General features: G+C 43.4%; 2 protein-coding genes across 3 annotated transcripts in view; both read left to right on the top strand.

Annotated features, from left to right (window-relative positions):
* The window catches only part of RAB3GAP1 (RAB3 GTPase activating protein catalytic subunit 1), a 1,600,561-nt gene that overhangs the window by 58,388 nt on the left and 1,522,703 nt on the right, over positions 1-19,470 (top strand). The window lies entirely within an intron of this gene.
* On the top strand, positions 684-5,142 carry LOC138489541 (uncharacterized). Its single transcript, XM_069617272.1, has 2 exons — positions 684-3,080; positions 4,655-5,142. The coding sequence occupies exon 1, from the start codon at positions 684-686 to the stop codon at positions 2,868-2,870; it is 2,187 nt and encodes a 728-aa protein (XP_069473373.1). The 3' UTR covers positions 2,871-3,080; positions 4,655-5,142.

The raw sequence follows: 19,470 nt of genomic DNA, 5'->3' as shown, positions 1-19,470 counted from the left end.
TATTTGAGACCCAGTCTCTGCAGTGAGAGCAAAGCTTTTGTGGAGAAGTGGGATCGTATTCTCAATAAGTGTTCTCTTGACCTTATCTTGCTGACGATAGAGGAATTATCAAAATCTCTGACTTCTATAGATCTAGAAATAGAAACACTGAAGACTCAATTAAGTGAATTTAAGTCATCAGAAGAACTGTCACACCTATTGGAAGTCATTAATGACAAACTTTCATCATATAAATCGGATATCGAACAAAGAAAACTCGGGAAGTTTAAAAGGGATACCTTTGATTATCTAAACGATATTGTCTACAGTTGGCAGGAGTACTATCATCACTGCAATCAAAATAGAACAAGACCCAAGAATCCAGACTCCTCTAACTCAGGGAATGAGAGCAGTTCCAGTAGCATAGGTGAACCAACACAACCAGGCACTTCTAAACCCAACACAGACACAGAGAAGAGAACTCCACAACTATTGAACACAGCCACCACACCAGTGGACTTCACAGGAACAACCTCGCCAACAACATCACCGAGACCGAACGACTCTGGTGCTTTTTTAGGACTCAGAGAAAAACAAAAAGAAAAACGAGGAGAGGGCAAAATAAACCAAAAAAGGAAGAACAGATAAGTGAGAATTTAGTGGTAAACATTTCAAAGAAAATTCTCAACAGTGGTCAGATTGAGATGTTGAATCGTGGCTTATCTTTTGTCCCGACCAATAACACTACGTTATTTGAAGAAAAAATATGTCTTCATCGGCTTCTTAGAAAACTGAGACTTAAGATTTTCTTTAACTCAGATGAAGATATGGGAACTAGGTATTCAGAAGGTGATAGATTAGAGATTCGACCCAAAAGCGACTTTGACCCGTATGTTCAGAACTCGATCCTTAACCTGTTTGAGAAAAATGTCCTTGCGGATCTAAAACGGATCAACTACCAGATGTCTACACCCCACAATGTGAAGAAATGTCAACTGGACCATGTTGAGGCGTTGGCTAAGGACGAAGAACTTACCATAAAACCAGCAGATAAAGGTGGAGCGATAGTCATAATGGACACAATAGATTACATTAAAAAATGCTTAGAACTCCTTAATGATTCCAATACATATATGAAGCTAGATGGAGACCCCATCATTAAGGTACGTGCATTGATCGCGAAATCAGTGGGAGAAGCTGTAGAAAATGATTGGATCAGTATTAAAACAAGTGAGTTCCTTATTAATCAACATCCTATCACACCAGTGTTCTACGGACTACCAAAAATTCACAAAAACCGGAATGATCCTCCCCTCAGACCCATAGTGGCCGGAACAGAGAGTATATTTGATCCTTTGGCGATATACATTGATCGTTTACTACAACCACTGATCCAAGTGATTCCAACTTATCTTAAAGACACCACTGACTTCATTAACTGTATACAAGAAGTTAGAGCATTGAGTGATGACTGCATACTCTTTAGCATGGATGTCTGTAGCCTATATACTTCTATACCGCATGATGAAGGGATTTTGTCTGTAGAGTGGCTACTTTTGAATTCACAAGCAACTAGAGGAGATCCACAGCTTATCATGAATTTACTGAATCTAATTCTCAAGAACAACTATTTTAGATTTCAAGGAACTTACTATTTACAAATTAAGGGGACATCAATGGGGTCAGCAATGGCCCCAGTATACGCTAATACATTCATGTATACATTTGAACACACTCACGTCCTGGAAAACATTGATTGCTCAGACAAGATACTGCTATGGAAACGTTTCATCGATGACATTTTTGGTATTTGGTGTGGAACACAGGAGGAATTAACATCATTCCTCAATTATCTTAATACAATACATCATAGCATTAAGTTCACCATGGAAATAGGGGCTCCGTCTCTACACTTCCTAGATGTCTGCCTAGAAATTAAAGACAACCGGATATCAACGAATGTCTACCATAAACCAACTGACGTGAATAATTTATTACACTTCTCAAGTTTTCACCCGAAATCGATGTTGGACAGTCTACCTTATAGCCAAATCCTAAGGCTTAAAAGAATCATTTCCGACCCAGCAGGACTTGATGTGGAGTGCACTAAACTTTTGGATAAATTTGAGAAGAGGGGTTATCCTCACTCTGTTTTGACACAAGCTAAAGAGAGATCTTCTGCCATAAGCAAAGAACAACTATTGACCCCCAAAGTTAAAAGCAAAGAAACACCGTTACTCTATATCTCTAAATACTCCCGACAGAGTTTTCAAGTGGGAAGATGTATTAAGAAGCACTGGGGTATTCTCCATAGTGATCCTCTCCTACAAGAATTATTCCCAAAAACTCCCATGATGGCATTCAAAAGAGGACACAATCTGAGGGATAAGCTAGTGAGAGCTGAGAAGCCTCCGAAAGAAAAACAGATGTTGTTAAGCTCAAGGAAAAAAGGAACATATCCGTGCTTAGCCTGTATACACTGTAACAATGTAATTAAGGGAGAATCTGTAACACACCCCTTGACTGGCAAAAAATATAAACTGAAGGATTTTGCCACCTGTATTTCTACAGGAGTGGTATACGCCATTAAATGCCCATGTGGTAAATTATATGTTGGTCAGACCTCTAGAGCAGTGAAAGAGAGGATAACGGAACACAAGTCCAACATTAGATGTAAAAATGTGAAATCTCCTCTAGCCAGACACTTTTTACAATCTTCACACACAGTAGCCCAAGTGAAGTACATGGTTTTGGAGGTTGTCAAGAAATCGTATAGAGGGGGTGATTACCAATCAACCCTATCACGCAGAGAAAAATATTGGATAGATCTCCTGGACACTCTCAGCCCTAGAGGACTCAATGAGGAGTTTTCCTTAAAATGTTTTACTTGAAATACATGTGACTGATTATGTTTTTACTTTTTGTTGAGTTTCTATTAATTATACTAATATTACCTTACTGTATTTGTTCACAAATGCATGCAGTTCGTACTGGCATCATCCATCAATGACTTTGCACTTGATGTTGACATTAATTTTCAGTGGAATACCTGTTAAAAGTAGTTAAGTCCGGGAGTTGTCCACCGGCCCGCTGAATTAATGGTAGGTTAAGTTGAATTTTGCTAGATATTTCATATAAGATTTACTCCACATCGGGTCATTCCCTTATAACACCAACAATTATATTGACAATGAGTGTCAACCTGCACCGTCTGTCATTGTGACCACTTTACAATCTTTTTCTGGTGCCTTTTCACCCCATATTTTGTTTTACATTTTATCATTCTTGATTTGAATCATCCAATTAATATCACTACTAGGGAAGGTCCATTGTACTCACTATTCTATCACTCATGGTTACAACTTCGTCTCGATACATGGATTGGTAATGGGTTTTTCTACTCCATTCCATGATGGCGCTCATGCACCAAACCGATCTTTGAATTACTTGGTTTGTCCTCGTAAAGATTATGTAGTCCGTTTTCTATTTCTCTTACTTTCGAACACGTGTTCATTGCTTGCAGCCCCCTAGACACCAGTTCGTAGTCTGGGTTGGCTTCCCTAGCGACAGCACAGCCCACCTACACTATTGAGAAGGCACGCTTCGCTCGCATCTGTCCACCCGCGGCCGGAGCCTGTATCCTGTGCATTGTTTGAAGACTCGGCTCGCGAGTGATATTTTAAGACGCAGCCTTTGAGCTGCGTGCCCTGTGCACTTTGGATTACCTACTTTTGGCACCACTCGTACCTAAGCATTAGGTAAGCACAAGACCCTCCGCGCAGCACCTTATTATGATCTGCTATTTCCCTTAATACCACACTCATTAGCACAGTTCACTATAATGAACGTGATAATTTATCTCATTTTAGGCTGTGCTCACTATAGCACTGGATATTCCCATGTGTCTGGAGGACTTTGGTACCACAGGGCACCACCTTCAGCCCACAACATATTCAAGAGCATTGTAACGATCTTGTACCTTACAACACGTGTAAGGAGAGGTATGCCTTCTACCTGAGTTTAACTTTCCGAGTTCGATTACACCTTTTTTTCCTTCGTTTCAACTTTACAGTGCTTTATCAATATATTTTAGAGCCTTTACTTATTGATTACACTCTGTAAATGACGTTCTGTTCCCATTAGTTCATATGTCATTAATACAGCATAAGTTTGCTTTTTATACATTTAGATTACCGTCTTGACAGGGAAGTTGTTTATTCAGTTTGAAGCTCGAAGTCTGTTCCCCACACATCACGTCCGTGAAACAGTTACTTTGCCTTTTCAAGTACACTTCCTGAAGTAGGTTAGTATCTACCTCTTCTTTTTATTTTTTGCAACTACACTGGGGTACCCCCTGTGAAGTACTCACATATACAATTAAGGTGTCAGATTACCTCAGCTTTGCTAGAATCTAGTTAAATTGACTGCAAAGATTGTTTATTGGTCACACTGTCAACTCCCTCTTTGGGAGAGGTGCTTCCTGGTAAATATGTAATCGACCCAGTACATACAATATATATTGTGGTTCTTTATAAACCAAAGGATTTCATGTATTTTAATATAATGAATGGATCGTGCGGTTACCCTAGTACATGCTTTGTGAACGTTTTAATCTATGAGTATTTACTAGTCAAAATACCTGACATACGTTTTGTTCATTTTATTTCTCTTACAGTTTGCAATTCACTTGGCTCTAGAAGAAGGGACAGGATCCCGAAACGCGTCAGCCATTTTTTAGTTGTAATTGTATATATACTTGATTTACATTGTTCTAAACAAATTAGTATATTGTATATCATTTGACATTTATTTTTGGTCTCAGCATCAGAAGATTTATTGATGTATATCATTTTTTCAAGAAAACGGTTTTTCACCATTAAATTCTTCAATTTGAAACGCCTTGTAGCTTTGGAATTATATGACCAATTATTTACATTACTGTATACCTATGTTTGACTTTAGATTTATTATTAACCGTTAATACACGGGATACTAATAGTGTGCAGGGGACGGGAGGGCTCCTACCTATGGATCCTCTTTTTCTTCTCAGTACGGATAGGTACTTGTGATCCTGTGCCAGGATTACGTTTCCTCCCCCGCACCTTAAAAGGTTACTTAAAACTATTTATAGTCTCTTTTCATAATATTCTTTATACAGGTGTGTGCATCTACAACCCCTTTCGCAACTCTGGAGAACTCACAATGCCAATGTTACGCCTCCAGGTACCCCCAGAACCAGTCCAAGGGGAACGGTCTGTCGATTCAATGGTCAGGGAAATTTGTTTACGCCTTTCCCCCGACTCCCCTTCTCAACAAAGTGGTGCACAAGATGCACCAGGAGCAGGTTACCATGATACTAGTGGCCCCAATGTGGGCCCGGCAGCCATGGTTCGCTCACTTGATGGAGATGTCCCTATCTCACACAGTGAAACTTCCCTGCCCGTACAACATGCTGTCACAGGGCAAGGGCAGGACACTGCATCCATGCCCTCAGACCATGAACTTAGCAGCCTGGCTCCTGAGATCATAGAATTTGGACATTTACAACTCCCGCAGAGATGTATGGACATCCTCAGGGAAGCCAGAAAACCTAATACTCGCCACTGCTATCTAGCAAGTGGAAAAGATTTGTCATCTGGTGTAGAGGTAAGAGCATCAACCCGGTTGACTGCTCTCCCACTAACATTGTTCTGTACTTGACCCATTTACTGGATTCAGGTCTAGTGTTCAATTCCATTAAAGTCCACCTAGCGGCACTTTCTGCATACACCACTTCCCAACTTAAAGTGTCGTGGTGGAAGATACCAGTTATCAAGGCCTTCATGGAGGGGGTAAAGATAATTCACCCTCCGATAGCTAACCCAGCTCCCGGATGGGACTTAAATGTGGTACTTTCTAGACTCATGGGCCCTCCTTTCGAACCCATTCACAAGGCAACTCTTAAAGACTTCACTCTTAAGACTGCTTTCCTAATAGCTATCACCTCCATTAGGAGAGTAAGTGAACTACAGGCTCTTTCTGTACTAGACCCCTTCGTAACAGTTCACAAGGATAAGGTGGTTCTACGCACACACCCAAGGTTTGCACCAAAATTCATCTCGAAATTTCATGTAAACCAGTCAATAGAACTACCAACGTTCTTTCAAAACCCTTCCAGCTTGGGAGAAAAAAGTCTGCATACACTAGATGTACGCAGAGCTGTCATGTTCTACATGGAAAGAACCAGACCACTGAGAAAGACTAATCAGTTCTTTGTCTCTCTGGCAGCAGGAAGAGAAGGAGATGCAGTTTCAAAGTCCACTATATCTAGATGGATTGTTCAATGCATCACTCTCTGTTACACTCTTGCTAAGAGAGAACTACCCTTCAAGCCAAGAGCACATTCCACTCGAGGCACTGGGGCTTCCATAGCGTTCATTGCAAATGTTTCCCTTGAGTCCATCTGCAAAGCGGCTACCTGGAGTTCTGTGCACACCTTTACAAAACACTACTGTCTAGATGCACACTCTAGATCTGATTCCCAGGTGGGACAGGCAGTATTAAGACATCTTTTCTCTACTGTTCCTTCTCATAACCCACCGCCAACTCCGGGTACTGCTCGCTAGTCTATGCACAGCATGTGATTCTAAGCAGATTAACAAACATCAGAAGACAATGCATTACTTACCGTAAAAGCATTTCTGATGGTTGTATCTGCTTAGATTCACATGCGCCCACCCTTCCTCCCCGCTCGGATGGAAGGAACATAGATATCCTTTTCTATATGTCTCTCTTTTCTGTACTCACTCAGGGCAGAAAAATACAAACAGAGGGACCTCGACGCGTGAGGGATTGTGGGTACAACGCACGTCACTATAGGGATAGTGTTACAGACACGCCTTGTCGACGTCCCCTTTTTCGACTACGAAAAACAAAATGCAATACTCTGCAGTGACCACTGGATGCCGGACCTATGCACAGCATGTGAATCTAAGCAGATACAACCATCAGAAATGCTTTTACGGTAAGTAATGCATTGTCATCTAATTCCGTCACTGTTTATTCTTTGGAGGTAGCCGCTCTAAAAAAACGGAAAAACCAGGAGCTTAGTCTGGCAAGATGCTTGTATGACAAGGCAGCTTTTTATAAGCTAGCAAAAACCCATGTTTCATGTTATAAGAAAAATGTCAAAGAAGTGCGTCAGGCGGCTCATACTCTAGCAAATCAACGAATGATTCAATATCTATGTAAGGGAAATACAAGGGAAATGTGGTCTATATTAAGAAACCCTATGGGCAAGGCCGACAAGCGCGTGGTGGCGCCTATATCTGGTTCCCAATGGCAGTCTTTCTTTGGAAAGAAATATGAACTACCAGCTCAACATCTTAGGTCGAAGTCTGCCATTTTCTCGCTACAATTTCCTGACACATCCTTTTGGGAATTCAAGGACTAAATTTGGGCAATTGCGCAAATTATGTTTTCAAAAGTTGCAGGTCCAGATGGGCAGCCACGTTGCGTCTTTAAGGATGACCCGCATTTTTGGGCTAGATACTTGCTTCCATACTACCAACTGATTCACAAAACTGGTAAATTACCCCCCTCTTGGTTGATGGCTATAATAATACCTATCTACAAGAAGGGACCCTTGGACGATGCGTGTAATCATAGGCCTATTGCCTTAATTGACACTGCGGCAAAACATTTTGCTCGTCTGGTTTTGTGTGAATTGGAGAAATTCATTTTGGATGCCGTTATTCTCTCTAAGGCCCAGGTGGTGTTTCGCAGGGCGATGGGCACGCAGCTTAATGCATCAATTCTTGCACATTTACTAGCATCAACACACACCCGGAACAACCATCCGATCTATATGGCATCTTTAGATCTAGCGGCTGCTTTTGACAGGGTTCTTCGTAATCGCCTTCGGCTGAAAATGCTGTCCTATGGTATTCCATCAAATCTGGTAGCAATAATTGCCGCTCTCCATCGGTATACTTCATATAGAGTTTGTATCAATAAAGATGGTCTTCTATCTGACAGTATTCCCACCGTACTTGGACTGCAACAGGGATGCAATCTGGCTGCAGTACTTTTTAATTTGTACCTTGCCGATATAGAGAAAATATGGGACGGAGCAAATATCTTTCCGGTAAGCCTAGGTAAGCTGTGCTTAAATTGGTTGGCATTTGCCGAGGACGTCATACTGTTTGATAAAGTACCCTTTGGGCTTCAAAACAAATTGAATCTCTTTTATGACTATTGTCAATTGAACAACTTGACAATTAATTCAGTTAAATCTAACATCATAGTCTTTACAAAGAACAAGAAAATCAAGAGATTCAATTGCACTGTGAACTCTAAACCCATCAACATCATAGGTGAGATCACATATTTAGGTTATCATATTTCTAACCGCATGTCCATCGGTAAATGGCAAGCAATCTTAGCCACCAAGTTGAATTATTTGACTGCGCAGATGAGAATTATTTTCGCCAGGCATTGTAAGTATTCGCTCATGCCCTTGATATATTTTTACACAATGAAGGTAGAGTCTATCTTATTGTATAACCTGGATGCTTGTCTATTGAATATGGGCCCAAACCTCAATCTTCTACAGGGAAAGATCTGGAAAAGGGTTTTGGGTCTCCCGGGGTACTTTCCTAATGCCATCTTGATGCATGAGTTAGGACTGTACCCTTTAGCTGACAAGTATGAATGGCGCATGCTCAAGACCTTTAAGAAAATGCAGTCTCCCCCAAGGAACTCTCTATATGAGGACTTCTTGTTAATGTTACATGAGAATTACCCAATCGCTGCAATTCAAAAACGTATGATCACAGTGCAAAGTTCTTTGAATATGTCCCCACAAGATTTAATTGACTCCCCAGGTACGCTTAAATGTCGGTTCTTAAGGAATGCATGGGCACGCAATTCAGATTTAATTGCGGGCTATTCATCATTTAGTATGTACGCTAAATTTAGACAGTCTCTCACCATGCCTGCACTATATAATGTGTTTCCCAGACGAGAATGCCAGAAGAACCTTTATGAGATTCTGTTTAGATTTGATCCATACGGGTTCCCGTATTAGGAATTGGTCTGGCTTCAAAGAATCGGGGATGTGGGATTATTGCAGGTTTTGTGCTAAGGTAGAGGAGTCTGAAACATTGGAACATCTATTCATGTACTGCGTGCAGTTTGAACCGCAAAGGCGTAAATGTTTGGGTGCCTATCTGAAGAATACCTCCTGTTATGAACGCAACCTGGTATGGTTGCGCTGTATGTGGGGACAGAGCAATGCAATTATCTTGGCGGCAGTTAGTCTTGTGAACATAATTGAGAAAGAACTTCAACTGTTTAATGATAGCTTGTCTGCGTGAAGGAGGAATTATTTTGTACATCATAATATTGTGAATTCATCGCTTTTCCTTCCAAATGTCTAATAAGAATGTATGCATTGTTATAGCTGGCAGTGACACGATTTCTTTTTATATTGGTTTTTGTGATGTGCGTCCTGTTTTTCCTTTTGAATTTTTTGATTTAAAGAAATTTGGTGATTAGAACTAGAAAGTAAGTTAGGATTGTGTTTGGAACTATATGAGGCACTGTGGAAATATTTGCTTGTTTACGTTATGTTGTGGATTTTAAACACTTAATTATTTTAGGAATATTGAGAGTTTATATGTAAACTTGTTTTATTCTATGTAACTGAAATATTTTTGTAAAGGTGTAAAGTAATTTTTACTACCAAAAACAAGTGTTTTCGCCTCATGAGCCCCTTTTGCAGGAGGCGGAAACACACAGAAGATTGCACGTAACGTTTTATACTTCAATTCCCCAGCACAAATGCAAGTGCTGCACTGTGGCGCCGAAAATACGTCCACTTATTTTAGTTTGGAGGCGCAGGAGCTTTGGATGGGCAAACGGCGGCCCCCTGCGCTTTCCCCACGTCCCCCACTGATTCCAGAATACAAAGGCACTTATCTTGCAAAGGCGAGGGGCCGGGCTGCTGCTCTGATGGGGCTGGACCCCTCACGTGTGATTTCTCAGGAGTTCCGGTCCGCACGTCCTCTCCCTGTGAAGTCTCGAGCACAAGCCCTGTGCCTCGGGGCTTGCACATGAGCGTTGGTGTGCCACGCCCAGCTCCTGATTGGTCCAAATCTGCCCAGAGCATGCTGGGACTTGTAGTCATGGAACACCTTTTGCTGGGCAATGTAGTTTTTAGAGGCTGCTTTCCGGCACAAGGGGCAAAGCAGTCTCTTATAAGGCTGCAGCTTCTTGGGTAATGTTCTTAAAGCAAACCCTGGCATAACAGCCCCCACTATACCTTTTATGTTTCCCTTGTCTTTGTTTACCCTTATCCCTGACAAACTGGAGCCAAAACTCCAATCCAAACAGCATCATGGGACATTTTAACTATACAATGGGATGTCTATTCTCAAAATGTTGTTGTTATCATTAACATTTATTTGAGACTTCAGGAGGGAGCTATAGATGCTCTACTAATCCACCTTGAAGATTTGGAAAAAATAAAGTATTTGTGTACCACCCATCGTTTTCATATTCTGTTAGTGGGTGATTTTAATGCACAGCTAGACAAAGTGGAAAAATACAGGTTTTTATATAAGGACTCTGATGAGCTATGGGGGATCCTTTTATCATAAATCTTTGTTCCCCTAAGACGACATTCTTTGAATAATTGATCCAGGAGATTACGGCTATGGGATATAGGGCCTGTAATGGCAGGTCCTCCTGTGATATCCCTCCCAAGCCCACATATATTATGAGGACTGGTAAGACCCATATTGACTACGTTCTGCTGCATGTAGAAAACTGGAGGTTAGTTGCTGGCTTTCAAGTTATTGAACATATTGAAAGCCATCATGACCCCCTTGTTCTTTCTTTTGAATGTCTATAAAATCTAGACCTGTTATGAAAGATGGGGGGGGGGGGTAGGTTGTGTATCCCCTGGCAAAAATTGGTAGAAAATAACCATATTATTAGACTATATTCTTTGCTAGTGCCGCTCCTCGAATCTTTTGGAGTAGGGACAGGGTCATCATTTGTTGTTTTTTTGTTTTTTGCAGCGATTGACACGAGTGCTAAATCCTGTTCTCACTAAAGCAGGCACTAACGGGGCGACACATATTTTGCCCAAGGCTAGGTGCTGTGATTGGGAGTGCAGCCAAAAGAAATCTGAACCATTGTCTATTGTGAAATCGAAAGAGGTTAGAGGCACTGAGAAACTAAGATCGGTTAGACCAGAATATAAAAAATGTTGTTGGAAAAAAGGGTGATGTTCTATAAGATGAAATGGGAGGAGGTGCATTTAGCAACCATAAGGGGGGGGAAAAAAAACACAGCTTTCAGGAAGCTAGTCTCTACACACGAAGCGGTCGGCTTGCTCCTCTTAGCAAACATCTTCAAGGAAATGAATTCTCCCACTTCAGTACACTGTATCAGGATCTAGGTGCATATCCATTGGACAAAACTGATCCTATGGGATGAGAGGTTCTATTGTCACACTATTTGTTAGACATCTCCCTAGATGTAAAGGCCCCTCTTTTGAGCTGGAGAGGAATAACTGATTTTTCCATACTCTAGTGATTACATTTTATTTCCTATCTCTGATGATTATAGTGCAATGTCCGTTCCATTTTGACACCAATAGCATCAAACACAGGATAGAGCAGTGTAAAGACTGGTAGGGGGTATCTACTTCTGCTCTCTATATGGTAGAGGAGAGGCACAGAGGACCCCAGCCAAGATTCTCTATAAGGTAGCAATGGACGAGCAATAAAGGCCTAGCTTCTCATGAGGTGATGCGGGCTGGTTCTTAAGTACAGTGTAGTCCCCGAACCCCCACAAAGGAATGTCCACACACTGTATTACTGAAAACAGTCTTTATATAATTAATATTCAAAGGTATGTACACGATCACAATAACGCACTTTGTACTCGGAAGTCAACAATGATAAATATATACAATTCTAAAGTGGTACCACCAATGTTATCGAATCTCATTAAAGTGCATCAACTGTACGGTTAAAATGTCACACAGATCAATAACGAGGAAACCAGCAATAGAGATAGGCAGTAACGTAAGATGGTTAAAACAATAGGCAGAATGCTGACCCCCTACCACTAGGCACAGTTCTGTGTGGAGATCCCTCCCCCCCCCCCCCCACCTGGGCAACCTGTAAATAAAGATCTATAGCACAAGCCCAGTCCATATATTGTTCAATAGTCTTATTTCCTCCTATTAAGGTTTTACCCCCCCAATGTACCTGGTGGAGTAGAGTTCTCCGAAGATGCGTCGACCGATCCTTCTTGAGTGACTCCCTTTAAAGCAGGAGCCACGGATCGTTGAGAGGCGTCGAGGAACTCGGCGTTCGGTGGCGGGGAATCGACGGCCCTTCCTGAGTGCCCTCCCTTTAAGGCAGGAGTCACGGGTCATCGAACGTCCGACGGCGAACAGGTTGAACTACGGCAGTGAAGTGGCAGCTTTGTTCCTAGCGATGCTCGTCGACGACAGAGCGGTGGCGCCCTGCAAGGAAGAGGTGTGCAGGGCACCTCGGTGACGATAGTTCTGCACCGCAAAGAGATGATGAAGAACTGTGGCCCAGCAAAGGCGTTGAGTCGACGGCGTCTCTGTGGTCTTTAGGTGGCGGGAAACCAACCGGCGGATGCTCCTCAGTGCGTCGACGGTCGGGCCTTCTCCAGCAGGATAAAGCGGGCGACGATGCAGACGAGAGCGTCCGATGATCAAATGAAGTTCTTAGGCAAACGGAAGCACGGCAGCTCCGGTTGGCGATGGCGGTCGTCGACAGTGGCGGACAACAGTCAGAGTGCTTCTCTTTGAGATTCCGAGGCAGTCCCCGTCTCGGGTCGGCAGCCTGTCAAAGGTCTGTCTACCAGGGTGCTTTGGCAAAGATTAGCTGTGCACGATGGTCTCTCGTAGCTCGGGAAGAGGGCACCTTACCAGGTCCTCTCTGGGTCAGTCCTTGGAGGCACAGCAGCTTTCAGATTGTGAAGGAGAGCAACAGCAATTCTTCTCGTCCAGCAGGGCTTCAAGGTCAAGCTTCAGTTACTCGTCGTAGTGGACTTCAGCTTCTGAACACGATTCCTAGCAGTGAGAGGTCCCCAGATATACTGTTGATCTCCCATTCATTCCGCTGGGTCACACTCAAGCATCCAATCACGACTAAGGGCATTCATGCAGGCAGGCAGCCAATCAGGCACACGAGGTATTCAGGCCATTCACTTCTCTCCAGACACTCACAACAAGTTGTGTATTGGGACAAGTACCGAGCCATTCAACACTCCGAACTGCATTCATACTGGTTTCGGGCAGGGCTGTCTCAGTCGTTGTGTCAACCACCAGATACTAGACATCCACAACACAGAATGCATATTCGTCACACACTCTATTCACCCAGGTCCTACCCACAGGAGGTACCCACAACATACAGTCACTGGGAAGGCTCCAGCTAGTCTGGCCGGGCCTTCACAACAACACCATATATGGCACTTCCACCCAACAGCCAGTCAGGGGGAAGGGACAGAGTCAGGGCTTCCCAGGACTTTGGGAAACAAGGTAATGGGTAATAGAAAGCAAGAGGCCGCAGGGGCCATTTTGTTTTCCATCCGGAATCAACTGATCCCAATGGCAGGGCCGGGGTATCCCAAAATGGAGGATACTCTGCGCACCTGTCAAATTCAGCATGGAGCTGCCACCAGCCCATACCCTGCTCTGCGGGCCACCCACAGATGCCCAAAAACATACACTAGGGGCACAGGGTTGTACCCCCACCCATGGGTGCCATAAGGGTATCCCACGGGTCCGTTCACCAAACCAAAAGCGAGAGAGCTGCACCGCCAGGAGTCTCACATGAACTCCTGCGCGGAAAACACGACAGCACACATGATAAAAAGCAGTAAAGGACAAGGATACGGAGGCCCTGTCCCTCCGATGCATTTCCAGCATCACAAGCAGATTGATAGATTTTTTTAGGCGGTCCTTTTAAAATACATCTGCCATTACTGCTTGGGAGGGCAATCTGTGATGGCCCCATAGCCTAAAATTATCCGTAGAATATGTACTTTGTGTTCCCCCAGCCGCTTGCTTCGTTCATCAAATCTCAATTCTTCAAAATACTTCATCCATCCACTGTACTAAAAAGAAGCTGTGTAATAGTCACTTGGGTGTGGAGATGTTCACAAACTTCCATCCTGCTGTTATACATGATGTTGAGAACATTGTACTATGCACATAAAAGCAAATTTCATCTTTTGCATGCTAATCTAGTGGTAATTTCTGGCTATGTTAATTAATCTTCAAAAGGGTGCTTTGTTGTTACTCTTTAGTTTTGGAAGCAGTTACAGATTTCCTAGCTAACTGACGCTGTACGTGTTTTCATTTGTTCATGTCCCAATCCTGTGCCAATTGCCTGAATATCTGCACATGAGAAAGGCGCTGCTAATAACCAAAAACATGTTAAAAGTAATTGCGGGGTCGTTGGGGTGCTGGCCACTCAGCTCCAGACACTGTGTGTGTCAGCCTGGCCATGACGTGGCCAGTAGGCATTGCTGGAAAGAGAAGACCAAATATAAACTCGTTTTTAGACAAATACATGGACATTAACCATGTCAAGCGACCTCCAAATATTGTAAGTGACTTTGGGGAAAGAAAAAAAAAGCCCAAAACGCTTATAATAATCGGACACTGCAAAATTGCAGAATGTGAATCGCCAGTATAAACAATTGATTCATAGTCATTTAGAACCTCTCTGCCATTTAGTGGACAACCGAGCCTACTTGTCCAGCAAACAAAATAGCCTAAAACATGTTGTTCCTGACAACAAACTACTTGTTCCGGGTGTTGGGTAGAATTTCCATCTTTTATGTAATTCTCCCCACTTGGTGAGTCCCCCAGCACTTTTGCTGGACTTTTGGGTTTTTATCTGACTCTTCTGAGTGAGGGGGAACCTTTTTCCACACTCATTATTTTTCTGTGGCTTTTGGGAACCCTTCTTGATTACCTTTGATGGAGTCCTGTTTCCCTACATATTTTTGAGGCATCTGTATTTTACTATTGCAGCACACATCATCTTCTGTGTAGTATTCCTTGGAGCTCTTTGAGCTTCCCTCTTTGCTTTTCTTTTATATTCCTGTGATAACATTCTGTTACCACTATAGGGAGATAAAAAAAGAAAATAAGTTTTCTTTATCCTACCTCCTGCTTTTGTGAAATCAGCACACCCCGCCTTATGTGGAGTACTCAGGGGACACATGGTATCCCTTTTCTCACTTCTCCTGTAACTTTCTAGTTACTGTGGCAAGTCTATCTGAGTGGCTGGTGGCAGTGGATATTTTCTACTTTTGTGATTTTTACACGCAGGCTGTATTCACATGACCTATAATGCTGTCTGTCTTCCTTTTTCGCCAACTCACGATGGTTTGCCCTTTCCTGAGCCATCCTCTACTAACCTGGGTGGAAGTCCTGATCACTCCTTTGTGTACGATGGGCGCCAATTGGGAAGCCCGCCCGGAGGTGCCCGTGTGTCTGGGAGGACACCGAAACTCCTCAGGTATTTGTCTGCTAGTATGTCTGTATTGATCCAGTTATGATTGGATGTCTGGCTGGCTTCTGGAGACAGCCAGCACCCAGAGTCTGTATGTTGCATGCTGATTGGCTGGGTTCTTGCATAGAAGGCGAGGGTCTTTATGCTGAAGCCGGAGTCGACCACTGGAATATCCATTCTGAAGAAGAAAAAAGGACGTATGCAGCCACTTCCAGCGGCTGCCAAGCTGAATTAGTTACCGCTGCTGCTCCAGCTGCATCTTCTGTGCGACAGGGAAGATCCAGACCGGACGACTTCTTCCCTTGGACTGGTGGGCCAAACAGTCTCAAGACCATCTGCAGTTTGAGCCATCCCACAAAGTGTTGCGACCTTCCATTCCTGCAAAACCCAAATACCTTTGGACCTCTGGCACTGCTGCGGTGCATCGTCTCGTCAAGCTGCAAACTTGTGGCCATCTGTCTGGGCCTACAGAGACTCCATCCAGATCGTAGAAGTCCCCTCAGAAGAGTCGAGGACCGAGAAAAGCAAGAAAGTCTGCTTGGTGACAACCGCCGCTGCTCCAAAGCCTGTGTCGATCCCTCACAGCCAAGTGCCATGAAGATCATCTGCTGGGCATCCTTGTGACCGAGTCTGACCATCTGCTCCCACCAAAAGTTCCTCCTTCAGCCGACAGGGCTGGTGACACGAACCAGAGCTGCTGTTGTCAGACCATGTCTGACTCCTGGATACTTACCTGGGCAGTTGTTGTGTTGCTGTTCGCTCCTCCTGAGCTTCCTGAGTCAGGTTGGGGCGGTTGGAATGGCTGGAGCGCACGGAACGGTGGAGTGCACGGAACTGCTGGAGCATGGAGAAGCGCATGAAGACGTTCGAACTCAAGCACCTACTGAAAACCACCATATAACATCACCACGCTTACTCTCTTCTATACACCGCCACTCAACTAGAACACAGCGAAACTATGACGCATTCGGTGTAGCTGTTCTCATACCAACACCTGCCACATACTGCCCATCATCCTAACTAAACACAGCGGGCTGCACACCCGCCAGCCTATGCGTTCTCTTCAGGTCTAACGCAGCCAGAATCAGTCTAGTATCACCCTGCCAGAATGAACACACTCTTGATCTCCCAACCACCACATCTACCGCTAAGAAGCAGCTATCATATGAATGCCACACCTGCTGCACACACATCCGGTGCACACACGCACCTTATCACACTCTCGCTCTCCTGACTTGAACTACGGTTCCCGAGGGCGTTCAACCTACCAGCGCCTTGAGATCATACCAATGGTACATAAGGCGCTATATAAATGCAAAGTAACATAACATAACATGTTCTCCCAGGCCTAAGGACATCTGTCCTGAAGGCTGAAATCCTTCAGGTGGCCTACCTAGCTCCCCTGAACCCTTTGAATCCAATTCCATTACTTACTTGTTATAAAAATGCATATTGTGATATTTGACAACTTTGACAGCATCTGCCTTCCTTTGTTCTTCCGCCCAATGGCCATTGGCCCCCCAGTCTCCCCATCTGATTTTTTTTTTGAGACGCAACATTCCCAGATACGGTTGGACTTCAAGGCTTTCCTAAAAGTTGCCTACCTGCCAGTATTGCTATTTCAGTAAATGTTGGTTAATGAATGATTTGCTAACCTGAATCTACTCTATGCTTACCTGTTTATCATCTAAATGTCTACTGTAGAGGAAGTCCCAAATAAAGCCTGCACTCCCATCGCCCATTTTGAAGTACCAGGAACATTCACACCAAAATGTGACGTATGATGAGCAAATAAACCAGCAGAGAGCCGCAGTTGGGCTCTGCCCAGTACCCACCCGAAAAGCAACACCTATTGAAGTATCAATAACCAGACAACCATGGGCAGTAAGGTATCCATTGAGAAAACCCTACCAACAAATGAGACGAAATGAAGATTGCCTAAGTACCGTCCCGGAAGAAACCAAAAAGGTCTTAATGGAAGACGAATGGTGACGTCACAAGCGCCTGGCCGGACCCACAGATGGAACAAATGACGAACCCAGAATGACACAAGGAGACGAAACACCATGAGAAAAGAGATTGTGAGTTTATGGTTATAGGAAACTATCAATGCGTAAGAAAGTTAAGATGTAAGCAGCATAAAGATATCCATCCAGTTTACGCCTGTACATATGCTTGAAACCGCAAGAAAGCTAAGAAAACAGTGCGGCTTGCTATGCTATGTAGAGGAATAGCACGGCAAGCCCCATTGTACATAATCTACCTCAAAACGAAGCACAGTATTATAAGTGCGATTCCACTTTACACGAAAAGCAGAATTAACTTGGGTTACTAGAGGCCAAACAAGACAAGATTCATATTCTAGCAAAATGAGAAGAGACGGCTGAATTGAAACGCAGCAGATGCAACTAGGAGAGCCAAGGTCATACCAATAGAAGGAACGAATAGTAGCTACATCTAATTGAAAGTTAAGAACAGAATATCCTTTCTTTTGAAAGATCAAGATAAGGAAGCATAGGCTGGTGACAAGCCGAATAGGAATTAAATGCACAAATGGAGAGAAACTAGGCAAATTCATGGTGTCTGCATCAAGTGACCATCCGAGCGAGGAGAAGCACAAGTTCACACCTACGTGTGGCATCCGCCCAGGAGAAGATATCAGGACTTTCTCAGGCAAAAGATGCAGTTTCGAGGCCAACCACAGTAACATAATTGACACATTGTTGTTGAAATGATGATTGATCGTAACCTCAATTGGAGGAAGGCCGGGTAGCTGAGGGGGCACCCTGCACCTGGCTGACCATCCTGCGTGCTGCTAAGTAAAGTGGAAATGTATGAATGGGGTTTGTGCCAACCCAATCGTAATGGACCACCCAAACTAGGGTCCTATAGTTAGTAGAACCAATGGGACGTTGTACTTTTGGTGACGTCTACAGTAGTCATTTTGAAGGAAGGGCTTAGACGCCCATCTGACAGTATCTACCCAATCCCCTCGCTCCGTGACCATATACAGATATATCACCTATATTAAAGTTACCTTTTCCTAACCAATAGAAATGCTTATTAACTTTTGAAGTGTTACATATCACTTATGACGAATTTTCAGTATAAACAATGTTTTTTTTATGAAGTTCATTGGAGTTGAAGCGAGAAAGACGATCGCATCACTGCTGATTTCCATGACTCCCCGTTTTTTGTACTTGTCATTAAACGGACTCTCTTTGCCAAACCATTGAGTTGTCCTTATTGATTGGTGTTGGAGTAATAAATCTGCACCCCGATCCATCTCAAGGTGCAGCTATCTCGTCTTAAAGTACTCTTGGAGTAAATCTCGACTATATGGGCCGGCCCGGGGTCTCCTGAGTACACTACTATTGAACGGAATTTATCTGGATTAATTATTTTTACTTACCTGAACTGTAGTGATTATAAAATTGTCCTAGTGCCTATATATAATAACCATATTTTTATATGAATACAGTTTGTTTCCTTGACTGTAAGTCTGCTCAAAGGTCTTTGTACTACAGCCCTCCTCCCTCCTAGACTAAGCCTGGCTGCTCGGCCATAGCTACCAAACCTTTTGGATAGTTCAGGCCAAACCTAAGAATTGGAGCCCTGTACAAGAGTGAGTCTTCTTCAGTTCTACCATAGTTGGACTTTAGTAAAACACCCTAACACCGGGCATCGGGCAGTAGGATTTCCACACCCTTGACCTCTTCACAATCTGGTGAATATTTAAAATACATGATATGCTGTTGCATGCACTTTTGGAGTTCGTCATCTTGGCATCCGGGTCCACTATCAGATGTTTACTTTCCAGACCAGCTATGGAGGTGGCTACTTTGCAATGATTCCCACAGAGGGATTGGGTAGGTTTGATGATATTATCAAGAAATATGGTGTCTTTAATCGACCCAATGTGAAACACCAG

This window comes from Ambystoma mexicanum, chromosome 9 (genome assembly GCF_040938575.1).
Source record: "Ambystoma mexicanum isolate Mex_15411 chromosome 9, UKY_AmexF1_1, whole genome shotgun sequence".
NCBI lineage: Eukaryota > Metazoa > Chordata > Amphibia > Caudata > Ambystomatidae > Ambystoma > Ambystoma mexicanum.
Note: the sequence above shows the minus strand (reverse complement) of the source record. Positions and strands in the feature narration are given on the sequence as shown.